Here is a 23354-nt window from a genome sequence, read left to right as displayed (position 1 = left end):
AGACAGTTAACGCTTTTTTCTTCTTCTCCCTTCAAGCATCACCAACTCTATTGGACTTCAGGAGAGGACTCAGTCCAACAGACCACTGGTAGGCCATGCACATGTACATATGTTTTATCCCGCATTTATCATTACTTGGTGTTGTGACTTACAAATAAACCCATGCAAACCATATCAAAAGTGTATCCTGTAGAAAGATCCTAACAGCTCACCATTAGCATATTGTGCTTAGACCAGCTAAAAAGCTTAAGACAATGATAAATAACAAAGAAACATTTTACTAACAACAGTTTTATTTCACATTGACAAAATTAGAACAATATCAACAGTTTATATAATTTTGTAATTTTTTCAGTATAACAATCACAAGTTGCACTAAACTACATAATTTCCGTTTTGGTAACCCAAAGTTGTTTTTCCAATAAAAAAGTACAAAAGTATTGCCAACTGATATCAAACCTTAAACAAGCCTGTTACTTAAAGCTAAGATGGTGTCTTTTTCTCAAATGATACATCCAAAATGTGGAAAATAATTTGAGCCGCGCCATGAGAAAACCAGAAAGCGAACAGGATCGATCTTGACCAGACTGTGCAGATGCGCAGGCTGGTCTGGATCCATGCTGGTCGCAAAGGTACTATGTTGGTTTTCTCATTCCGCGGCTCATTTCTCTGAAACAAATACAGTCAACATGAAACAAAACCATATACGGGCTAAAACTTTGTGACTAAGATACCAAAAATAGTCACTATGTAAAATCAGCTGATCAGATGCTAAGGAAATCTTAAAATATAAAGAAATTTTAAAAAATCTTTTAGCATATGAACCAAGAATGAATTTTTTCTTTGCAAGACCTTAACTAAATATCAATGATAATACATTTCAATTCGGCCATTTCTAAAAAGCCAATGACATATATGCACTCTTAGGAAAGAGATAATTTTCATTTTCATATGTATAGCAGCTAATTTTTTATATGCAAATATTGCAGAATAGTGATATTTCTTTAGATTCAAGGATCATTTACCAAGAAAGGAAGCCAAAACAAACAATTAACTTAAAAAAAAAGATATCCTTAGCAACCGAATATTTTTTAATATATAAACGAGATACTTTACCCACCCACAATGATGTTAACAAATGACAAATGTGAACTATGGATGAAGAGTTTCAGAGTTAGGCTATTGCACAGGCAGAAAGAAAACAGTAAAAAACATTGTTATATTTTTATGATAATGTTTTGTATTAAAAACAGAATTAATATATCTATCTATGGACAAATGTTAACAGTGTTGCCATTTTTAAACAAGCTTAGAAGCAATAAAGCAAAGAAAAGGAAGAGTTAACGCTGCTTTTTTTGTTTTGCATCCTTTTTAACAAATATCTGCTTTTGTCTGTTCCGTAACCTTTTTAACAAATAGTCGTGTTACAGATAAAGTTAAAACAGAGATGCTCTTTTTGAAATACTGAGGTAGCTTTAGAAAGTAAAGTAACAGGAGAGAACATGAAAAAAGTCGTAACAAATATGCTAATATAATATATATGGCATACTCAGAAATCATTAAATTAGAATATGCAAGGGGACATAACTTTCATCAACTTTGCAGCTCCGTTAATCCATAAAATCCAAATAAATAAGTAAATTTCAATTTATCATATCTTTCAAAAATTTAAATCCAAAACTGTATGTCTCTGTAAAATAGTTGTTTGTTTTCATAAACAGCAAAACTTTATGCCAACAAAATCTAATGATTTCACTGTATGTCAGACTTGCAGTAAAACTACAAATATATGAGTAACAGATAACTAATTACTAAAGTAGTGTACATTGCTGTGAAAACTAAACTAAAAGAAGTATTGGACCCTTAACCTTATAAATCTATAGCTTTATAAATGACAAAGACTCTAATATACTAAAGTCATGCCAGAAATATAACTTGCTAAAAATACAAGTTCTGTAAATTAAATGCAACCGGTATGAATAAATAAATAACAACCTTTATGTAACAACACAATTGTCAGATATGAACAACAGAAAACAAGTATCACTTTTCTTCACTGTTTGCTCCCATCAAGGAAAATTCTAAATTGAAGTGCTTAACAATCAACAAAACTAAATTCTAAAAAACAATTTGTGTTTTGTACGAATTCTTTGTTAACAACACCTCTAGAATATCTGTGGACAGAGGTACCTGGTATTTTTAGTGCTACCAGACCTATTTCTTAGTAAATTTACCTCTCAATAGAGCTAGCTGTTCTTTCTAGTTCTACTAGATCAATTTTTTAGCACTGGCCTCCCTACAGGGTTACCTCGTATTTTCGCTCCTATAAGATCAAGTACTCAATGTTTTTCTCCTAAATTTACCTCTCTAAACTGGTAACCTCTGCATAATGAACTAATTTAAATCTTTCTAGCAGCTCTTTCTGATAGTAAATTGTGTAAATTCTCTGTCATAACAAACTTATTATATCTGCAACTTGTACAAATTTTGCATGGGTGCTATTTTGTCAATCTAACACTGCAGAATAAATTTTAAGACAAGGCCTACTTATTAAAATACGAAAAGAAAAAACCTCATGCAGAAAATCATTTGATGGACTAAAATGGTATTATTTCAACTCAGGTCCTTCTTTAACATGTTAATAACATAAATACTATACCATATAGTTTGACCATTTTAATACAGCCTTTTTGTATATGCTTGGCATATCCACCAAGTTTCCCCTTGATTATGTACAATAATAAGTTATAACCTTCTTAATGAAGGTATAGCACTTAATGATCTCACTTAAAATGCATTAAGAACAAGGTATTGACTACCAACATAAAGTAAAAGCCTAAAACAGTAATGTACAGGTTTAAACATGCTGATAATTCTTAAAGGGACTAATCCACATATTTTAGGTGAAAAAAATAATTTCTCTCAAAAATCCGTAAAAATGTGAGTTCTCTGAAAGTGACTAGTGGTACAAACTTATTGACATATGGTTTTTACAAGATATTCTTCTATTAGTGAATAACTAAAAGTATTGTGCAGAAGGTAGTAAACTGCTGCAACGCTTTTAAAATAATGTAGAAAATTTGCATTCTTCTTGCTTTTATACCAATATCTGTTATTTCCACCCACTTCATCATTTTTCATATATGCATTCTATGCCAAATTTAGTGAAAATGAACATGTTGAAAAATTTCACCCAAACTGTGGGCGAGTAGCTTTAAGAGAAAATTATGGGATGGCTTTCAAATGCAGATCTGTAACGGAAAAAAATGTCATGATTTTGTCTGATTAAGGGACTCAAGCATTCAAAACTAAATAAAAAAAGATATATATGTAAAACTTTATATTGTACATCTACTGTGATTAAAATTATAATGAAAAAAATATGCGCAAACTTTTGGCAGTTTTGGCATTTTGGAAATCTTGATCCCTTTTAATGAAATTTAATACTAAATGATGTTGAATGAATGATAGCAATGAAAACGGTAGTTTCTGAAAAAAATCACTTTTTATGACATACATGTATCATATTTATAGTTTGATAAAAAGGAAATAAAATATCAACAAAAAATAATAGCTTCTGTTTTCATGAAACTGATAAATTGTACAAAAAGGAGGATTTTTCAAAATTTTAGGGAACTTCCAACTAGGTACCCTTCCTTAAAGTCAAAGATCAAATATAAATACAATTTTTACAGTAACAACATTATTGTTATTTCATTTTCATGTAAATGCCATTGTAATAAATAATTTTCTTTTAACAATTATAGAGATTTCTGAAACAGTTAAGACTTTTATGGTAACTATCACTGGACATCATGAAACAAAATATACTACACTAGATAAACACCGAAGTACCAGACAAGATGAAGATATGATGAACTATCCAGAGATTCAAGATGTGTGCATGTTTGAGAAAATGTTTAAACACATTTGTCTATCGCTTAGGTAATATTTTAAGAAAATACTTTATATTGTGTAATCTGATAACAATTTAACAGAGTCTAAATTAAAAACAGTGCCAGTACTAGATTCAATGTGATCAAAGATTAAAATACATGAAACCAATCAAGGTACAAAGATGCTTGTCTTTGTTTAAAATATAATAATAACATTTTCAACAGTTTTAGCAACAAGCATATAAATATATAATATATCCTGAACAACTTCAAGTAACAGTGGAGCAGTTTACAGACCTAATAAGTTATATATATGATGTGTGTGCGTGAAACTTTTACGATCACTAAGACAGAACTGTTTTGTGTTTCGGATGATCCTGTTTTGTGTTTCGGATGATCCTGTTTTATGTTTCGGAAGATCCTGTTCAGTCTCATAATGCTTTAAAGCATACTTCTAAACAAAATTTCCCATTTTGAGACTAAATTCTAAAATCAAACCATACCAGCAGGCATTTTAATATCTAAAACATCATATGTAGAGACACTGTAGTTATGAGCTTTTTGAATTATTTCACATTTAATAGCATAAAATTATATTTCAATTTCTTCAAGATACTGTTATCTCAGCTTAAAAGAAACACAACAAAAAAGATTTCCGGCCAGAAAACCCCCACCAAAACAATTTCCTTAAAGTAAGACATTCTATTGATTATCTTTTATAATTTTTCAAAAATTATGTAAACCTAGTATCTAGAAAATACAAAGAAGCCATCTGCTATATTTTCCCTCTCAAAATAAGAATTTTTGGGCAGATGTATCTTGGAACACACTATTCTTCAGAAATGCAGTAAAATTTAAGAAATGATGGATTGCCGTAGGCATGATGCAGTTTACTTTTGTTCATGGTCATCAGGTAAACCATTGACCGTCGTCGACTGACCATTCACTGGAGTCTGTGCATCTTCTGTGAATAATGGATTTCGTACCTCCATCTCACCCGTCTGGAAACGAAAAAACAAAAATCTCAGTTAAACATCTGTGCAACTAGAAAATATTGTTTGTTTGTTTGTTTGTTTGTTTTGGGTTGAATGCCGTTTTTCAACAGTATTTCAGTCATGTAACAGCGGGCAGTTAACCTAACCAGTGTTCCTGGATTCTGTACCAGTACAAACCTGTTCTCCGCAAGTAACTGCCAACTTCCCCACATGAATCAGAGGTGGAGGACTAATGATTTCAGAAAATATTGTGATGGTCACATGTTACTGAAGATACACGTAGTCTCCTTTGCTAGTCAATGTAATAATGTAAAAATGAACAAGAGGACCATGATGGTCCTGAATCGCTCACCTCTTCCCACATGATCCAGTTTTGAGTATGACGTCGTTTTTCTATTATTTGACATAGTGACCTAGTTTTTGAGCTCCTGTGACCCAGTTTTGAACTTGACCTAGATATTATCAGATAAAAATTCTGACCAATTTTCATGAAGATCGATTGAAAATATGGTCTTAGAGAGGTCACAAGGTTTTTCTATTATTTGACCTATTGACTAGTTTTTTTAAGGCATGTGACCCAGTTTCAAACTTGACCTAGATATCATCGAGGTGAACATTCTGACCAATTTTCATGAAGATCCATTCAAGGGTATGGCCTCTAGAGAGGTCACAAGGTTTTTCTATTTCAACACCTACTGACCTAGTTTTTGATCGCAGTTGACCCAGTTTCAAACTTGACCTAGATATCATCAAGAAAAACATTCAGACCAACTTTCGTACAGATCCATGAAAAATATGGCCTCTAGAGAGGTCACAACGTTTTTTCATTATTTGACCTACTGACCTACTTTTTGAAGGCACGTGACCCACTTTCGAACTTGACCTAGATATCATCAAGATGAACATTCTGACCAATTTTCATACAGATCCCATGGAAAATATGACCTCCAGGGAGGTCACAAGAATTTTCTATTTTTAGACCTACTGACCTAGTTTTGGACCGCAGTTGACCCAGTTTCGAACTTGACCTAGATATTATCAAGATGAACATTCAGACCAACTTTCATGCAGATCCCATGAAAAATATGACCTCTAGAGAGGTCACAAGGATTTTCTATCATTTGACCTACTGACCTAGTTTTGACCGCAGTTGACCCGGTTTCAAACTTGACCTAGATATCATCAAGATGAACATTCAGACCAATTTTCATACAAATCACATGAAAAATACGGCCTTTAGAGAGGTCACAAGGTTTTTCTATTATCTGACCTACTGACCTAGTTTTTGACGGCACGTGACCCAGTTTCGAACTTGACCTAGATATCATCAAGGTGAACGTTCTGACCAATTTTCATGAAGATCCAATGAAATATATGGCCTCTAGAGAGGTCACAAGGTTTTTCTATTTTTAGACCTACTGACCTAGTTTTTGAAGGCACGTGACCCAGTTTCGAACTTGACCTAGATATCATCAAGGTGAACATTCTGACCAATTTTCATGAAGATCCATTGAAAAATATGGCCTCTAGAGAGGTCACAAGGATTTTCTATTATTTGACCTACTGACCTAGTTTTTAACCGCACATGACCCAGTTTCAAACTTGACCTAGATATCACCCAGATGAACATTCTGACCAACTTTAATAAAGATCCCATGAAAAATGTGACCTCTAGAGTGGTCACAAGCAAAAGTTTACGCACGCACGCACGGACGCACGCACGGACGACGGACGCCGGACGCTGCGCGATCACAAAAGCTCACCTTGTCACTATGTGACAGGTGAGCTAAAAATAGGTACAAAGGTCAACTACTAACACAGGAGTTTCTTCCCTTCCACATTAGTTTCCTCCCTTTGACCAGAAACATTTTATATAACTCAGTTTCCTCCCTTTGACCAAAAACAATGTATACAACTGTTTCCTCCCTTCGACAAGAAACACTTTCAAATAATGTAGAGGAATATTTCTTATTTAATTTCTGGATATTCCAGATATACAGACTACTTAACCTAATAAGAGATATAACTGGTTGATAGACTGTAGTTGAACAAACATGTCTTAGTAAACTTTATAAATGAATGTATATGGACACACCGGCAAAATCAAATAAATATACTGATTTCTTCATTTTTCTAGTGAACAAATTACATTTTGTAAAATTACAATAATTTACAATTGAATTTGCATTTTGCAACAGAAAATGAGAGTATAAACTATAAAGCATTTTAACATAAAGGATAAGCACCAGCATAAAAGGAAATCTTACGTCAGCAAGACTAGGTCTTCCATCAACAGTATGGACTTACTGCAGCAAGACTGGGCCATTCATTTACACTATAATCTTACTGCAGCAAGACCAGGACATTCATCAATGGTATAAACTTGCTGCAGCAAGACCAGTGCATTCATTTACACTATAAACTTGCTGCAGCAAGACCAAGGCATGCATCAACAGTATGAACTTGCTGCAGCAAGACCAGGGCATTCATCAATGGTATAAACTTGCTGCAGCAAGACCAGGGCATTCATCAATGGTATAAACTTGCTGCAGCAGGACCAGGACATTCATAAACAGTATAAACTTGCTGCAGCAAGACCAGGGCATTCATCATTGGTATAACTTGCTGCAGCAAGACCAGGGCATTCATAAACAGTATAAACTTGCTGCAGCAGGACCAGGACATTCATAAACAGTATAAACTTGCTGCAGCAAGACCAGGGCATTCATCAATAGTTTAAACTTGCTGCAGCAAGACCAGGACATTCATCAACAGTATAAACTTGCTGCAGCAAGACCAAGACATTCATAAACAGTATAAAATTGCTGCAGCAAGACCAGGGCATTTACCAACAGCATAAACTTGCTGCAGCAAGACCAGTACATTGAATTTCATAAACATTATAAACTTGCTGCAGCAAGGCCAGGCCATTCATAAACAGTTTAAATTTGCTACAGCAAGATCAGGACATTCATAAACAGTATAAACTTCCTGCAGCAAGGCCAGGTCATTCATAAACAGTTTAAATTTGCTGCAGCAAGGCCAGGCCATTCATAAACAGTTTAAATTTGCAGCAAGACCGGGACATTCATCAACAGCAGAAACTTACGGGAGCAAGCCCGGGACATTCATAAACAGTATAATCTCCCTCTTCATTTTCCTCCTCTGACTCATCATCAGACGCATCATGTTTCATCTCACCATTAGCCCTGTAATACACACATAAACGTTATTTAGAACACAATCTTATAGGTGCATAAAAATGTTTTCTGTCACAAAAAACTAGCATCTGCTTCAATTCCAAAACCATACATGTCTCGCAAATAATAAATGTTGCACATTTAAAGTGCCTGAAACATTTTTGGAGTGTTTAAAAGATTGCCTACTCCACAAATGAGTGACACCAACTCACATATTTATGATCTACTGCTGCAGAACACTTGTTCTATACACTGTTTTATAACGAGTCTACTAAGTACTGCAAATTGAGCTGCAAGTATATTTAAGTTGGTTGATTCACACTTTATTAGCTTGGAACCTCTGGAACTGACACACATGAAAATTTTAGTTTAAACCTTATTTAACATCATTTGTAAAGGTAGATCTCACAACCTTTTTTTATTTACACTGCTCATTAACTGCACCCTGAATTTCTGACTAGTGCTCACACTTTGATAAGGATCATATTCCGCTATAATGTATACAGACTATTATTGGCGGTGGTTTAATTTTGCCAATATTGGCGGTCAATGTTGACAGCACCAATTCTAAACACTGCCATTTTAACAATTACCCTCGGTACAGATGTTTGATTTTGGTGGTTGATGATGTTTCCGCCAATTTATGACACCGCCAACAATTCAAAACACTTTAGTAACCAGGATTTGAACCCACAACCTCCAAATCAGGTGTCTTGACATTATACTACTACACCACTGTGCCTAAGACACTCTTCAAGATACCCCACTTTTGTGATTTTCTGCTGAAACTGACTTAACCTGTCAAAGCCTCCTGAATTCTTATTCTCACAAAAGCATCGATTATAAACGCCTTCTCTGAAAGGCTTTAAAGATATCACAAAATAATCTACTGACATATTGCCAATTTCGTCTTTCCAAACAAATTTTCTATGATAACGTTTGGGAAAGGATTAGTTTATCATACATGGTATTAGTCCAGACTGATATCTGAGTGTATAGTTATCATATACATTAACTCTGTTGACAATAACATCAAAAGTGAACCAGACTGTAAATCAACCTAGCATACAGGGATATTGGGAGATATATCAAGATAAAAGTCAGACTTATTTGAACAAAACTAGCAATAGGGAGCATCTCTATGGGTTTAAAATTGCTGAAAACTCTGGGGTTTTGAAATCAAATTGTTAAAACCTCAGAGAGTTCCGACGTTGCCATTGTTTTTACATTTAATTAGAATACATTAATAAAACAGCAAATGGTGCATGTTTATTCATCACTATTTGTTAAACAACAATTTTGTATTTTCTTTAGAAGTTGTCTTGTAATTTGGCAAGACAGTACTGTCAGTATTTCTATGTTGCTTTGAAGAAGCTAAAATTTTTGTACGAAATTTATGAACTTCATGTATGACACTACAACTTCACCACTTCAACAATCTTTTATGGTTGACACAATTTAGGTCGTATGACAATTTTATCCAGTTTTTGATGGTAAAGAGTAAGATCATCGAGGGCAGGTACCTGGGTAGAACCACTGACCTTCCATAGGCCAGCTTCCTCAATGAAGAATTCTACTTTCCATGCGAGGTTTTGAACACAAATCAGCAGTTTGTTTGTTTGTTTGTTTTGGGTTTAACGCCGTTTTTCAACAGTATTTCAGTCATGTAACGGCGGGCAGTTAACCTAACCAGTATTCCTGGATTCTGTACCAGTACAAACCTGTTCTCCGCAAGTAACTGCCAACTTCCCCACATGAATCAGAGGTGGAGGACTAATAATTTCAGACACAATGTCGTTTATCAAATAGTCACGGAGAACATACTCCCCGCCCACAAATCAGCAGAGAGAGACAAATGATTCAGAGCCTGCAACCTTAACCACTCAGCCATAATGGCCACTTAAACAAGATTTAGTTTACCAACTAAAACATGCATGAAAACTACTTGAAGGAGATTGTCATAAACGACATTCTTACTTTTCCATGGCGATCATTTGCTGCTTCTGGTGCTGATAATGATACATCTGTGCACTCTGAGCTAACTTGCGATCGCCCGGGGAAGGTAGACGCTCCTTTGTCGGACCCGTCACACCATATGCTGGGTAGTCTACATCACCGGCTGCTTTAACTCTCTTGTGGAGCCTACAAAGATAAAAGAATACATGTCTTTTCTTGGTATAACTGAACAAAATTTTTTTTTAATGCTGTGTTACATGAGAGAGGTCATAATAAAGGGAACCATCAGGAGGAATTTTTCCACACTTTCAAAGATTGGAAAAACATCAAACTTCAGTTGAAGAAAATGCATTATCTTCATATTGAATTCTGAATTAATTATTATGATGAAAATACAAAATCCATATCCTACACCCAGTAACATATTTATAACTCTTATTAATTTCAAACATTATTCCTTTAAAGTCTTTCAATCTGCAAAATGGCCCCTCTCATTGTGATGGCTCACATACATAAATACCCATCAAATCAGTACAAATTATATTTTGGGAATCAAAGATAAAAGAATTGAAAATATTCTTTCTCTACAGAATCTCTTCCATAAATAGTGTTGCAACACGTAAACAATTTTGTTTGTTGTTAAGAATTTCCCGATGTTTTTCTTAAAAACATCCTTCACCCACTCTTTCTTTGCAGACATTAACTGATAAGATAAGAAATCATGTCCGACTATATATTCAATAAACCAATCATCAGGGACATTTCACTTTCTAATTTATAACACATTCTCGACAACACAGGGTATTAAGTAATACTTTTAATGTCTACAGATGAAAATTTAGTCGTCCTGAGGATCCTGATAGTCTGCGCTTTATTTCAAAATTTTCAAGAACATAGTTAGTTCACAGAACTGTCTCTATATATTAAAAGAATGACCTAATTTACACACCCCGCCACCCTCCCCCCACCACAAAAAGTTAGCTCTCGGCATTTCATTTTTTTTATTTAGTATCTTTCTAGGGGAATAGGGGTGGAGGGTGAGGGGGTTGTTTAAAGTCATGCTGACCCAATTTTGGTCATGTGGCAACTTCTTCAACTTTAGATAGTGGAGGAAGACCCAAGGCGCCCATCCGGGTAAGTACCAGGGTAGCATCCATCGACCTTCTGTATGCCAGTTCCCAACCAACATCGGTGAGGAACAACTGATTTAGACTGATACTAAATCAGTGACCTTAACTATTTGGCAGACTGGTGGCCCTTACCTCAGCATTTCAAGTAGTGATACCTCATCAGATACAACAGTTTACTATAAAATACAGTGACTGATGAATGTTACACAGGGGTCAAAAATATAGTCTGCATGACGTTGGACTGTGCCATAATATCCTAAAGACTTATATTAGTATCTGTAGTGTGTACACAAACAATCTAAAATGTTATCGTAATAGAAGTATGTCCAACAAAGGCAAATCATGGGTAAAACACGAAAATCTACTACATTTGAGCTGTGCCACGAGAAAACCAACATAGTGGGTTTGCGACCAGCATGGATCCAGACCAGCCTGCGCATCCGTGCAGTCTGGTCAGGATCCATGCTGTTCGCTTTCAAAGCCTATTGGAATTACAGAAACTGTTAGCAGACTACGCGGATCTGGATCCAACTGCTGGTCGCAAACCCACTATGTTGGTTTTCTCATGGCACGGCTCAATTTGTATTCTCTGTTTTCATACATTTCTGCCAATACATTGTAACAGTACTAAGAAAGCCTATGGTAACAATCTCTAGAATTTATCCATTTAAACCCTTTGAACAGTTTTAAGTAATATAACATTATTTATTTTTGTAATTACATAAACAATTCTGTGAAATGTCACGCACAGAATTTATGTCAAACAGTAAAACTTAAGTTCAGAAATTTACAGCATTTAATTGAATTGAAACCCAATAGTTACAAACAAGAGAAAACTTGTTTTCAAATTCATTGAATGTTCAGCTTAAATTACAAGATGCAACCTCACAAAACCTACAAAATGCAACCTCAGAAAACCTCCATCACAATCAGTATAATGTAATAGACGCTATATCTGGAACCTGAATAGGCAGTCACTTCCACAAAAAAAAGCTACAATCTATGAGAAAGATGACGTGTATAACAGATAATAAATTATGGCATAATTACTCCACGTTTACGATTATACATAATGCTTTATCAAACTTTAAGTAATTTCCTCATTACTTTTCTGTTTTCTTCATTTTAGTCCAATTTTCAGAACTATGTTTATGTAGTCAATTTCCAGATTGTTTTTTTTCCGATTTTGTTATTAGGATAAACTAAAAGCACAACTTGATTGATCACTGAAGATGAAATTGAAGCCATTATTCACACGGTAATGATGTAAGCTATCAAATTCAAAAGAGCATCTTCCCTTTAACATTATAGCCTTCTTCACAAGACAAAGAACAGATAGCATATAGCTAAAAGATTATCATATCTAAATTTAATACTGCTCTGTGGCTGTTGTTTTTTTGTGGTTCATAAAAAGTTCTTTTCAAGTTCATAAACTGTAATTATTAAGTTCTATAACAGAAGCACAGCAGTGGATGTTCAACACCAGATAACTGCATACAGTCGAGTCCACTTAATACGAACTTGCTTGATACGAATTTTCGGCTATAACGAACAAAATCCGGATTCCCCGGCTGAGTCCTTCTATTTTCTTTGTAAAATTATTTCGGTAATAACGAACTCACTTCATACGAATTTTCCGGAGATACGAACACATTTTGGAAGCCCCAATGAGCTAAAATGTTATAAATTTCCATGTTTTGATACGAACTAATTTTTGAAGTCAGTGGCCATTTCGACCTTGCTACGCTTGTTTTTTAAACAGTTGGATACATTAAATACTTCCATTATGATCTTAAAAGTTGTGACATAAATGTCACTTTTACTGTAAATTAAGGCAAGTTTGATTTACCAGGCGTTGCCAAGCGCGTCACCATTTTAGGATCGCATGGTTGATTATCATCACGAAATTTACTTGAAGGAGGGATGATTGTTTGACAATACTCCTGCGCGGAGGTTGAAAAACTACCAATGAACATTTATTCCCTACAGTATTTTCATTTATCGGAAGCTATTCACCGGCAATAACGGTGATACTGCCCAACTTGCTCGGGAAAATTATCTGGGAGTCATTCATTTGTTAATACAAATTTCGTTTGATAAGAACATATTTCTCAGGTCCCGAAGAGTTCGTATAAAGCGAGTTTGACTGTATTTAGTCTGTGTATCATATATTTGTATATATATTATATTTTAGTAGGGTAAGGGTTAAAATATGCAAAGGTTGTAATCAATCCCATAAGAATAATGTTATTTTTAAGTATAATAATCTGAAGAAAGAGCTCACTAAAACATAGAGACTGAAACCATCCATCTCTAAACATAATCTGACATAAACAATTCCCTACCGACACTCTCTGAAGCCATAAAACTATGCAAATGAACCAGACAATTTGCATTTGTAAGAACAACATGACAAACTGTCTCAAATGGAAATATAACAATTTGCACCAAATATTGAAATCAGTTTCTTAAAAGCAAATTGTAACTTTTCAACAAAATATTGTACTAATGTGATGCAAATGTGACACAAATGTTTAGTAACAATTATACGTGTACAAAAGATTTTAAAGATACAATATTGACTCAATTTGCTAAGACAGGGTGTTTGTTGAGTCAATTATATAACAATACTTCAAATAATTAGCCCAAACTCCATTGATTGACCGCTGGTCTTAGAGTACTGGCTTTGGGTACAGAAGGCTGTAGGTTCAATTGCAAATTTAAACCTAGCGGCTCCTTACCATAGTAATCTGTTGTGGAAAATTTAAGCCCACTTCCTTTACATTCAGCATTTAGAAGGTTGTACCAGGAAATAAAGTAACACAAGGTTAAAGTATCTGTAAGCGGATACCTTGCTAGTTACACAAGAGCATTGTTACAGTAGCTTTAATATGTTTTTGGATGATCATAATGCAACATTTACCTTAAGTCTGCTAAATTTCTAAAATGGACTGGTCCGTCATTCAATTTAGGCAGTACCATTTACAATGTATTATTTGAAGGACTGTTCACTGAAAATCTACTGACTGTGTAGGTTGATCTTGGTCTGCACTGATAGCAAAGGCTGCGGCTGAGAATCACTTGCCCCCAGCACGCTAAAGGTTAAACAATGTTTATCTTTATTATTTCTATATCTTTAAATCTTTTAAGGATAATGTATCAAAAAACAAAGAAGTCTAAAATGACTCTTTTGCATTTCTTTCTTAGAAAAGGACGGTACATAAACAGAAACTGCTAAGTCCCAGTCTGAGAAAAAAATCATTGACAGGAATCTTGCTGCCTCCTTCAAGGAGACTGTATGCTTTTATAATCCCATGTTATCATGTAAATACACTTCAACAATACAACAGAGTATAATATTCTCAATCTTCATTATCATAAATATCTGACAGACTAATAAGCAAGGCTTGATTCCCTTGTGTCCACTTAGCCTGGGCATTAAGCAACCAAAATGGATATAAAATAAAGCAAAACAGACAAAGATGTACTTAAATCAACAACTCAGATCTCTTTAGTTTCTTATTTCATTGCTTCCTGTAGCTGTAAAAACCACAGTTTTCTAGTTAATGGCCACAAACTGCTCTCCGGATGTTGGACACAAATCAATTGTGGAACTGTCAACCATCCATTTAGTTCTATTTATATCAACAAAAATCAATCTGAAATAATGAGAAATAAATCATTTACCACAGGGTGATATTGAAGGAAAAGATGAACCTTAATCTTAACAGATACAGATAGTCTGGACAGTTATTCTGCACCAATCAGTAATTAATTGACAGAGAATTCAATAAAGATGGGACAGTCTGAATTGTTTTTTAATGCATGGCAAGAAAGGTATAACTTTAAAACTATTAAGGAGAAGGTATATCAAGCCAAGAGGTTTACACTGTCCCTATCATTCATTTGACTGGAAATAAATGACCATTATTACCAATTACCCAGTTTGGTATCACATTCTTATTTTATTCCATTGTTTATAAACCACAGGTTACTTCAACAAAATCATTACAGCTGACTTAATAGTGAATAAATACTGTGCTTCTTGGAATTGTGTTTTTTCTATACAAAAAATCTAGTCTCAGGCTACAAATAAGGTGAATTATCAATGCAGTTTTCTTTCTAAAATTTTCCTTAATGCTTCAAGAACATGCAATGTCTAGCATCAAAATCACTATAGAGCAATATACTGACACCTGCGATAACAAAATTATGTGAAATCTCATTTCAATTTCATCAGGGTCTGCTTGAATGTGACAGACCATCCCACACCACGGTGGGGAAACCACGTGACTAAATCGGATAACGTGCACGCAAAAGTGCTAAAAATAGGCCCGCTTCAGGTATGTTTTTTCACTATAACTTTTTTGATCCGCCATTGTTTTAAACGAGATAACGTGCATAAACCCCGCAATAAAAAGCTCTTTCATCGGATATATGTAACTTGATGAAACTCCCTCCCGTTTTTACGTAATCCTTGCCCAGCCGATTCGAAAGATGCAAAATATTTTGGTAACGAACACGTCTGTTCACAAGTTACGCACCTAGCACAGATTCTGCAGAGAATTTTCGCTGGAATGTAAGTTTAAAATAAAGCTTGTCATTGTCCAAAGTCCTGTACCAAATATTTAACATGACTATTCAGGAATATTAAAAGATATCGTAAGACAAAGGGTGCGGTAACGTACACGTTGCGGTTTTCAGGAGGTGACGTACACGTCATTTTTCCCCAGAGGGTAACGTACACGTCAAAAACTATTTATCATGCATGTAGAACATCTTTGTCTTTAAATGACTGAACTGTAAACATTTTGATATTGTTAAAAAAAAGATGCAGATGCTGGGAACAGGCTGTTTTTCTTTCGGTAGGTTAGTATATACAGAAATGCTACAGTGAAAATGAATAGCATCTGGAATTTTATGGTCTAATCGTGTATGTTATTTTGACAAGTAGACATTGTTAGCAGATGCCATTTTAAATGTCAACTTTTTTTCTCCAACTATCGAAAGTTAATTAGGTTTCTGGGAATAAACCATGTCCGTCTGTCAGCAGGGTTTAATCAAATCCATATGTTCAAATCTTCTTGATGACCCGTTGAACTGTAAACATTTTTTATATTGTTAAAAGGATGCTGAAATTAGTATTAATTCTGAACGATAACTGGAACGATAGCATGCTTGATAACCATGATTTTTCTTTATTAAAACGTTACAATACAGAAAATCTTTTTGTTTAATATGACAGCATGCACCTTATTTTGAACAATTGACAAACTGTTTGAGTTCTATCATGCATGGGACCATAACAATCAGCCAATAATATAAACACGTTGTCGTTTAAATTATCGTGCGGGAGTAATGTTATTCTTTCTGTGGGTTAGTGACAGTTTGTTGTTGGTCAGCTAGTTATTCATTTAGACCTCCTTACTGAAACAACATATCAGTATTGACCTAAATTTTGCATATCTAAGGACATAGTCATTCCATGGTTGATTAAATTATAAATGCTGACATATTCTGATAATATAGATCTATAAATGCATCAGTTACATCCAAAGCTTTAAAGTAACAGCCTCGGTTATGTTTAGGCTGTTCTTTCACAAAATCAAATACCTTATAAAAGCATTAACGAGATTATAATTAACTATTTTACTAAACTAAGCTATATTGGATCGCAAAAAAGGTTAGAAAATGTCGCAAAAAAGTTGATTTTTTTTAACCAAGTACAGTTGACTTAGACAGATTTTGTGTCGCCTACTACAAAGTAGCTGCGACATATAGGGATCACTTTTCCGTCGTCCGTCTTTCTGCCCGTTGGCGACCGGCTGGCGTCCGTCACGCTTCTTGTCCAGAGCATAACTCAAGAAATAATAAAGATGCTAATTTGTTACTTCATACAATGATCGAACACAGTGAGAGGATGTGCAGTATCAAAGAACCATAACTCTAGGTGGTCCCATGTTTCAATTATCTCCCCTTATCCTTATAAAAAAGACTTGTCCAGAGCCCAAGTCAAAAACTATTTGAAGAATTTGAAGATACTTTACACATTGACAGAGGAAGCGCAGTGTAATGGTCACATTTTTAAATTACCTCCCCTTATCGTTATACAGAAAGCTTGTCTGAAGCCCAAATCGAAATTATATAAAGGATTGACTTGAAACTTTGCACATAAATAGAGGTCCAATGAAAGGAAGTACAGTGTCAAAGAACCATAACTCTAACTGATCTTATTTTTGAATAACATCCCTTTATCTATGGAAAAAACTTGTCTGGGGCCAATGTCAAAACCATATAAAGGATTGTCTTGATACTTGATACATTGATAGAGGTCAGTGAAGCAAAGTGCAGTGTCAAAGAACCATTACTTTAGCTGACCCCATTTTTGAATCACCTCCCTTTATGCATGAAAAGGAAAAGCAAGAAGCTTGACTGAAGCCCAAGCCAAAAACTATGAAGGGTTGATTTGATACTTTGTACATTAATACAGGTCAGTGAAAGATAGTGCAGTGATAAGGAATCATAACTCTTACTGACTCCATTTTTAATTACCTCTCTGTATGTATAAGAAACTTGTATGGAATCCAAGTAAAATCAATGATATACAAAATATAAACATGTCGAAAAGAAAAGTAACACGTTTTTTTCTGTTGTTATTTCTAGAAAAAGGGTCGCCCAAAAAAAGTTTTTCCCACAGCAGTGGTAGGTTCACGCTCCACTATGTCTCTTCTCGTGCGCCTTTAAATTACTTTTTCTCCGAAAAGACATTTCGCACTCCTGGCAAATATATTCATTCTCCGTGCTATAAATAGATAATAGTTTTACTGCTGTTACTCTCGGTGCAACAATTATACCTATATGCGTATTTAATACTTCTTTTTGTTTGTCTCTTTCAAAAGTCAGAATCATAATTATGGTGCGGACAACTAAACTAACTATCGTTACTGGAAAGAACAAGTACTAGGCTTCCATCACCCGTAAGCAACTGTCAACTTTTTCACTCAAAGATACATGGTCAGTTGCGCATATGATGGATTTAGAGCAAAATAATTTCAAAATTTTATCATCTTACCTATTTATGTATAGATATACAAGAGCTGTAAACGTGTAATTATTTCCAAGCTAGGATGAGGACCGACGCTACACATTTTCACTGTAGCATTTCTGTATATACTAACATACCGAAAGAAAAACAACCTATTCCCAGCATTTGCATTTTTTTAACAATGTCAAAATGTTAACAATTCAGTCATTTAAAGACAAAGATGGTCTACATGCATGATAAATAGTCTTTGACGTGTACGTTACCCTCTGGGGAAAATGACGTGTACGTCACCTCCTGAAAAACCGCAACGTGTACGTTACCGCACCCTTTGTCTTACGATATCTTTAATATTCCTGAATAGTCATGTTAATTATTTGGTACAGGACTTTGGACAATGACAAGCTTTATTTTAAACTTAAATTCCAGCGGAAATTCTCTGCAGAATCTGTGCTAGGTGCGTAACTTGTGAACAGACGTGTTCGTTACCAGAATATTTTGCATCTTTCGAATCGGTTGGGCAAGGATTACGTAAAAACGGGAGAGAGTTTCATCAAGTTACATATATCCGATGAAAGAGCTTTTTATTGCAGGGTTTATGCACGTAATCTCTTTTAAAACAATGGCAGATCAAAAAAGTTATAGTGAAAAAACATACCTGAAGCGGGCCTATTTTTAGCACTTTTGCGTGCACGTTACCCAAGTTAGTCACGTGGTTTCCCCACCGTGCCACACAGCAATAACCAGCATGACACATAAAAAAATTATATCTGGCTGCCATCATGTAGGTAGTGGAAAATTATTCAATTATACTGCCAGTAGTAAGCCCTGGTGACCCTCTGGATATTCTCCCATTGTACTGCCAAAAGTAACACTGGCAAACCTCTAGACATCCTCACATTATACTGCCAGTAGTAAGCCTAGATGACTCTGGACATTCTCCAATTGTACTGTATGTAGTAAATCTTTAAGACCCTCTGGGCATACAGGTAGTTAGCCTTGGTAGAGGGACATTCTCCCATTATACTGCTTGCAGTAAGCCCAGATGACTCTCTGGACATTTTCCCATTATACCATTTTCAGTAAGCCCAGATGACTCTCTGGACATTCTCCCATTATTCTGGCAGTAGTAAGTCCAGATGACTCTCTGGACATTCTCCCATTATACTGCTTGCAATAAGCCCAGATGACTCTCTGGACATTCTCCCATTATACTGCTTGCAGTAAGCCCAGACGATTGTCTGGACATTCTCCCATTATACTGCTTGCAGTAAGTTCAGATGACTCTCTGGATATTCTCCCATTATATACTGCTTGCAGTAAGTGCAGATGACTCTCTGGACATTCTCCCATTATACTGGCAGTCATTAAATGCAGATGACTCTCTGAACATTCTCCCATTATACTGCCTGTAGTAAGTCCAGATGACTCTCTGAACATTCTCCTATTATACTGCTTGCAGTAAATCCAAATGACTCTCTGGACATTCTCTCATTGTACTGCCAGTGCAGTAAGCCCAGATGACTCTCTGGACATTCTCCAATTGTACTGCCTACAGTAAGTCCAGATGACTCTGGACATTTTCCCATTACACTGCTTGCAGTAAGTCCAGATGACTCTCTCTGGACATTCTCCCATTATACTGGCAGTAGTAAGTCCAGATGACTCTCTGGACATTCTCCCATTGTACTGCCTGTAGTAAGTCCAGATGACTCTCTGGACATTCTCCCGTTATACTGGCAGTAGTAAGTCCAGAAGACTCTCTGGACATTCTCCCATTGTACTGCCTGTAGTAAGTCCAGATGACTCTTTGGACATTCTCCCATTATACTGCCTCAGTAAGCCCAGATGACACTCTGGACATTCTCCCATTATATCATTCTCCCATTATATTGGCAGTAGTAAGTCCAGAATGATGACTCTCTGGACATTCTCCCATTATTCTGGCAGTAGTAAGTCCAGATGACTCTCTGGACATTCTATCATTATACTGCTTGCAGTAAGCCCAGATGACTCTCTGGACATTCTCCCATTATACTGCTTGCAGTAAGCCCAGACGATTTTCTGGACATTCTCCCATTATACTGCTTGCAGTAAGTCCAGATGACTCTCTGAACATTCTCCTATTATACTGCTTGCAGTAAATCCAAATGACTCTCTGGACATTCTCTCATTGTACTGCCAGTGCAGTAAGCCCAGATGACTCTCTGGACATTCTCCAATTGTACTGCCTACAGTAAGTCCAGATGACTCTGGACATTTTCCCATTACACTGCTTGCAGTAAGTCCAGATGACTCTCTGGACATTCTCCCATTATACTGGCAGTAGTAAGTCCAGATGACTCTCTGGACATTCTCCCATTGTACTGCCTGTAGTAAGTCCAGATGACTCAGGACATTCTCCCACTGCACTGCCTGTAGTAAGTCCAGATGACTCTCTGGACATTCTCCCGTTATACTGGCAGTAGTAAGTCCAGATGACTCTCTGGACATTCTCCCATTGTACTGCCTGTAGTAAGTCCAGATGACTCTTTGGACATTCTCCCATTGTACTGCCTGCAGTAAGCCCAGATGACTCTCTGGACATTCTCCCATTATACTGGCAGTAGTAAGTCCAGATGACTCTCTGGACATTCTATCATTATACATGCAGTAGTAAGTCCAGATGACTGTCTGGACATTCTATCATTATACATGCAGTAGTAAGCCCAGATGACTCTCTGGACATTCTCCCATTATACTACCTGCAGTAAGCCAAGATGACTCTCTGGACATTCTCCCATTGTACTGCTTGCAGTAAGTCCAGATGACTATCTGGACATACTCCCATTGTACTGCCTGCAGTAAGCCCAGATGACTCTAAACATTCTTCCATTGTACTGCCTGCAGTAAGCCCAGATGACTATCTGGACATTCTCCCATTGTACTGCCTGCAGTAAGCCCAGATGACTCTCTGGACATTCTCCCATTGTACTGCCTGCAGTAAGCCCAGATGAATCTGGACATGCTCCCTTTGTACTGTCTGCAGTAAGCCCAGATGACTCTCTGGACATTCTCCCATTGTATTGCCTGCAGTAAGCCCAGATGACTCTCTGGACATTCTCCCACTGTACTGCCTGCAGTAAGCCCAGATGACTCTCTGGACATTCTCCCACTGTACTGCCTGCAGTAAGCCCAGATGACTCTCTGGACATTCTCCCATTGTACTGTATGCAGTAAGCCCAGATGACTCTCTGGACATTCTCCCATTGTACTGCCTGCAGTAAGCCCAGATGACTCTCTGGACATTCTCCCATTGTACTGTCTGCAGTAAGCCCAGATGACTCTCTGGACATTCTCCCATTGTATTGCCTGCAGTAAGCCCAGATGACTCTCTGGACATTCTCCCATTGTACTGCCTGCAGTAAGCCCAGATGACTCTCTGGACATTCTCCCATTGTACTGCCTGCAGTAAGCCCAGCTGACTCTCTGGATATTCTCCCATTGCACTGCCTCGAGTAAACCCAGATGACTCTCGTGATATTCTCCAATTATACTGCCTGCAGTAAGTCCAGATGACTCTCTGGGATATTCTCCCATTGTACTGCCTGCAGTAAGCCAAGATGACTCTCTGGACATTCTCCCATTGTACTGCCTGCAGTAAGTCCAGATGACTCTCTTGGATATTCTCCCATTGCACTGCCTGCAGTAGGCCAAGATGAATCTCTGGACATTCTCCCATTGTACTGCCTGCAGTAAGCCCAGATGACTCTCTGGACATTCTCCTATTGTACTGCCTGCAGTAAGCCAAGTTGAATCTCTGGACATTCTCCCATTGTACTGCCTGCAGTAAGCCAACATGTATCTCTGGACATTCTCCCATTACACTGCCTGCAGTAAGTCCAGATGACTCTCTAGACATTCTCCCATTACACTGGCAGTAGTAAGCACAGATGACTCTCTGGACATTCTCCTATTACATCGCCTGTTGTAAGTCCAGATGACTCTCTGGACATTCTCCCATTTCACTGGCAGTAGTAAGCCCAGATGACTTTCTGGACATTCTCCCATTACACTGCCTACAGTAAGTCCACAGGACTCTCTGGAAATTCTCCCATTATACAGTATTTATTGACAGTAGTAAGCCCAGATGACTCTCTGGACATTCTCCCATTGTACTACCTGCAGTAAGCCCAGATGACACTCCAGACATTCTCCCATTGCTGCTTGCATGAACACTAGTTAGGTCTGGAAATTACTTCAGGTATAAGCTTGAGCCTTGGGTCTACCTCAGACCTTCCTAATGATTACCAGTAAAATTACAATAGGCAAAATCCTGACAGAAAATAGGCAAAATCTTAGGCACAACAGAGACCACAATTCCTTTTTCATTTACATTAAAAAGGTGACCTTTTTATTAATTTTAGATAGTCAGAAATGTTTTAATTGGTATATACCATGAAGCACAAATTCTTTGCTCTTCTTTTTTATTAATTTTAAATTCTATTTACTGGATACGTAACTGTAATTTGAAAGCAATGTTCTAGGACAGAAATAAACCTCTAAAGGATAGATAATTGCTTATGTGCAGCGCAAACAGATAAAAAAAAATCCCTATATTCCAAACAATGTCCTGGAATTAATATTGATTTCAGAAGTGTCCACCAACGCAAATCCTACGCATTTCAATAATGCTTAGCTCTCATTTATCCCCAGATACCAAATTAGGCCTCTCATAATATTTTCTGCTGAAATTTCAAGAAAACTACAGACATTGTAACACTGAAAACTGTGAAAAGTATCGAGAGACAAGGTATTTTTAGTGAACTTGCAACATTTAAAGAAACATCTATAATGATCAATCATGTAAATTTAATTAACTTAACTCGTAATTGCTATAGTAATGTAGTATCTTTAAGAATAGTAATATCTATACGATATCGTAACTTTGTGGTTTTGATTTGCAAAAACTGTTTTTTTAAAAAAACATGCATTCTTTCCAAAAAAAAACAAGAAATGACAGAATGTTTTCGGAGTGTTTTGGATAAGAATCAATCAGTATTTTTGCAAAATTTAAATAATTTTCAAACTGTTTCAGAAACTTTATGTCATTTTCAAGGATTTTTGAAGGACTATAAGCATCAAATTCAAAGTCT

At 36.2% G+C, this 23354-nt stretch overlaps 1 protein-coding gene across 1 annotated transcript in view; it reads right to left on the bottom strand.

Annotated features, from left to right (window-relative positions):
- Positions 1–275: 275 nt before the first annotated feature.
- Positions 276–23354, bottom strand: part of LOC123551166 (neural proliferation differentiation and control protein 1-like) — a 60408-nt gene continuing 37329 nt past the window's right edge. Inside the window, exons 6-8 of the mRNA XM_045339900.2 lie at positions 10069–10233; positions 8001–8100; positions 276–4897 (exon numbers count right to left, since the gene is read on the bottom strand). Of these exons, the coding sequence (XP_045195835.2) occupies positions 4787–4897; positions 8001–8100; positions 10069–10233 (376 nt within the window). The 3' untranslated portion in view covers positions 276–4786. The remainder of the gene's footprint in view (positions 4898–8000; positions 8101–10068; positions 10234–23354) is intronic.

This window comes from Mercenaria mercenaria, chromosome 15 (assembly GCF_021730395.1).
Source record: "Mercenaria mercenaria strain notata chromosome 15, MADL_Memer_1, whole genome shotgun sequence".
NCBI lineage: Eukaryota > Metazoa > Mollusca > Bivalvia > Venerida > Veneridae > Mercenaria > Mercenaria mercenaria.
The sequence above is the reverse complement of the archived record's forward strand: the minus strand, read 5'-3'. Positions and strand labels throughout refer to the sequence as shown.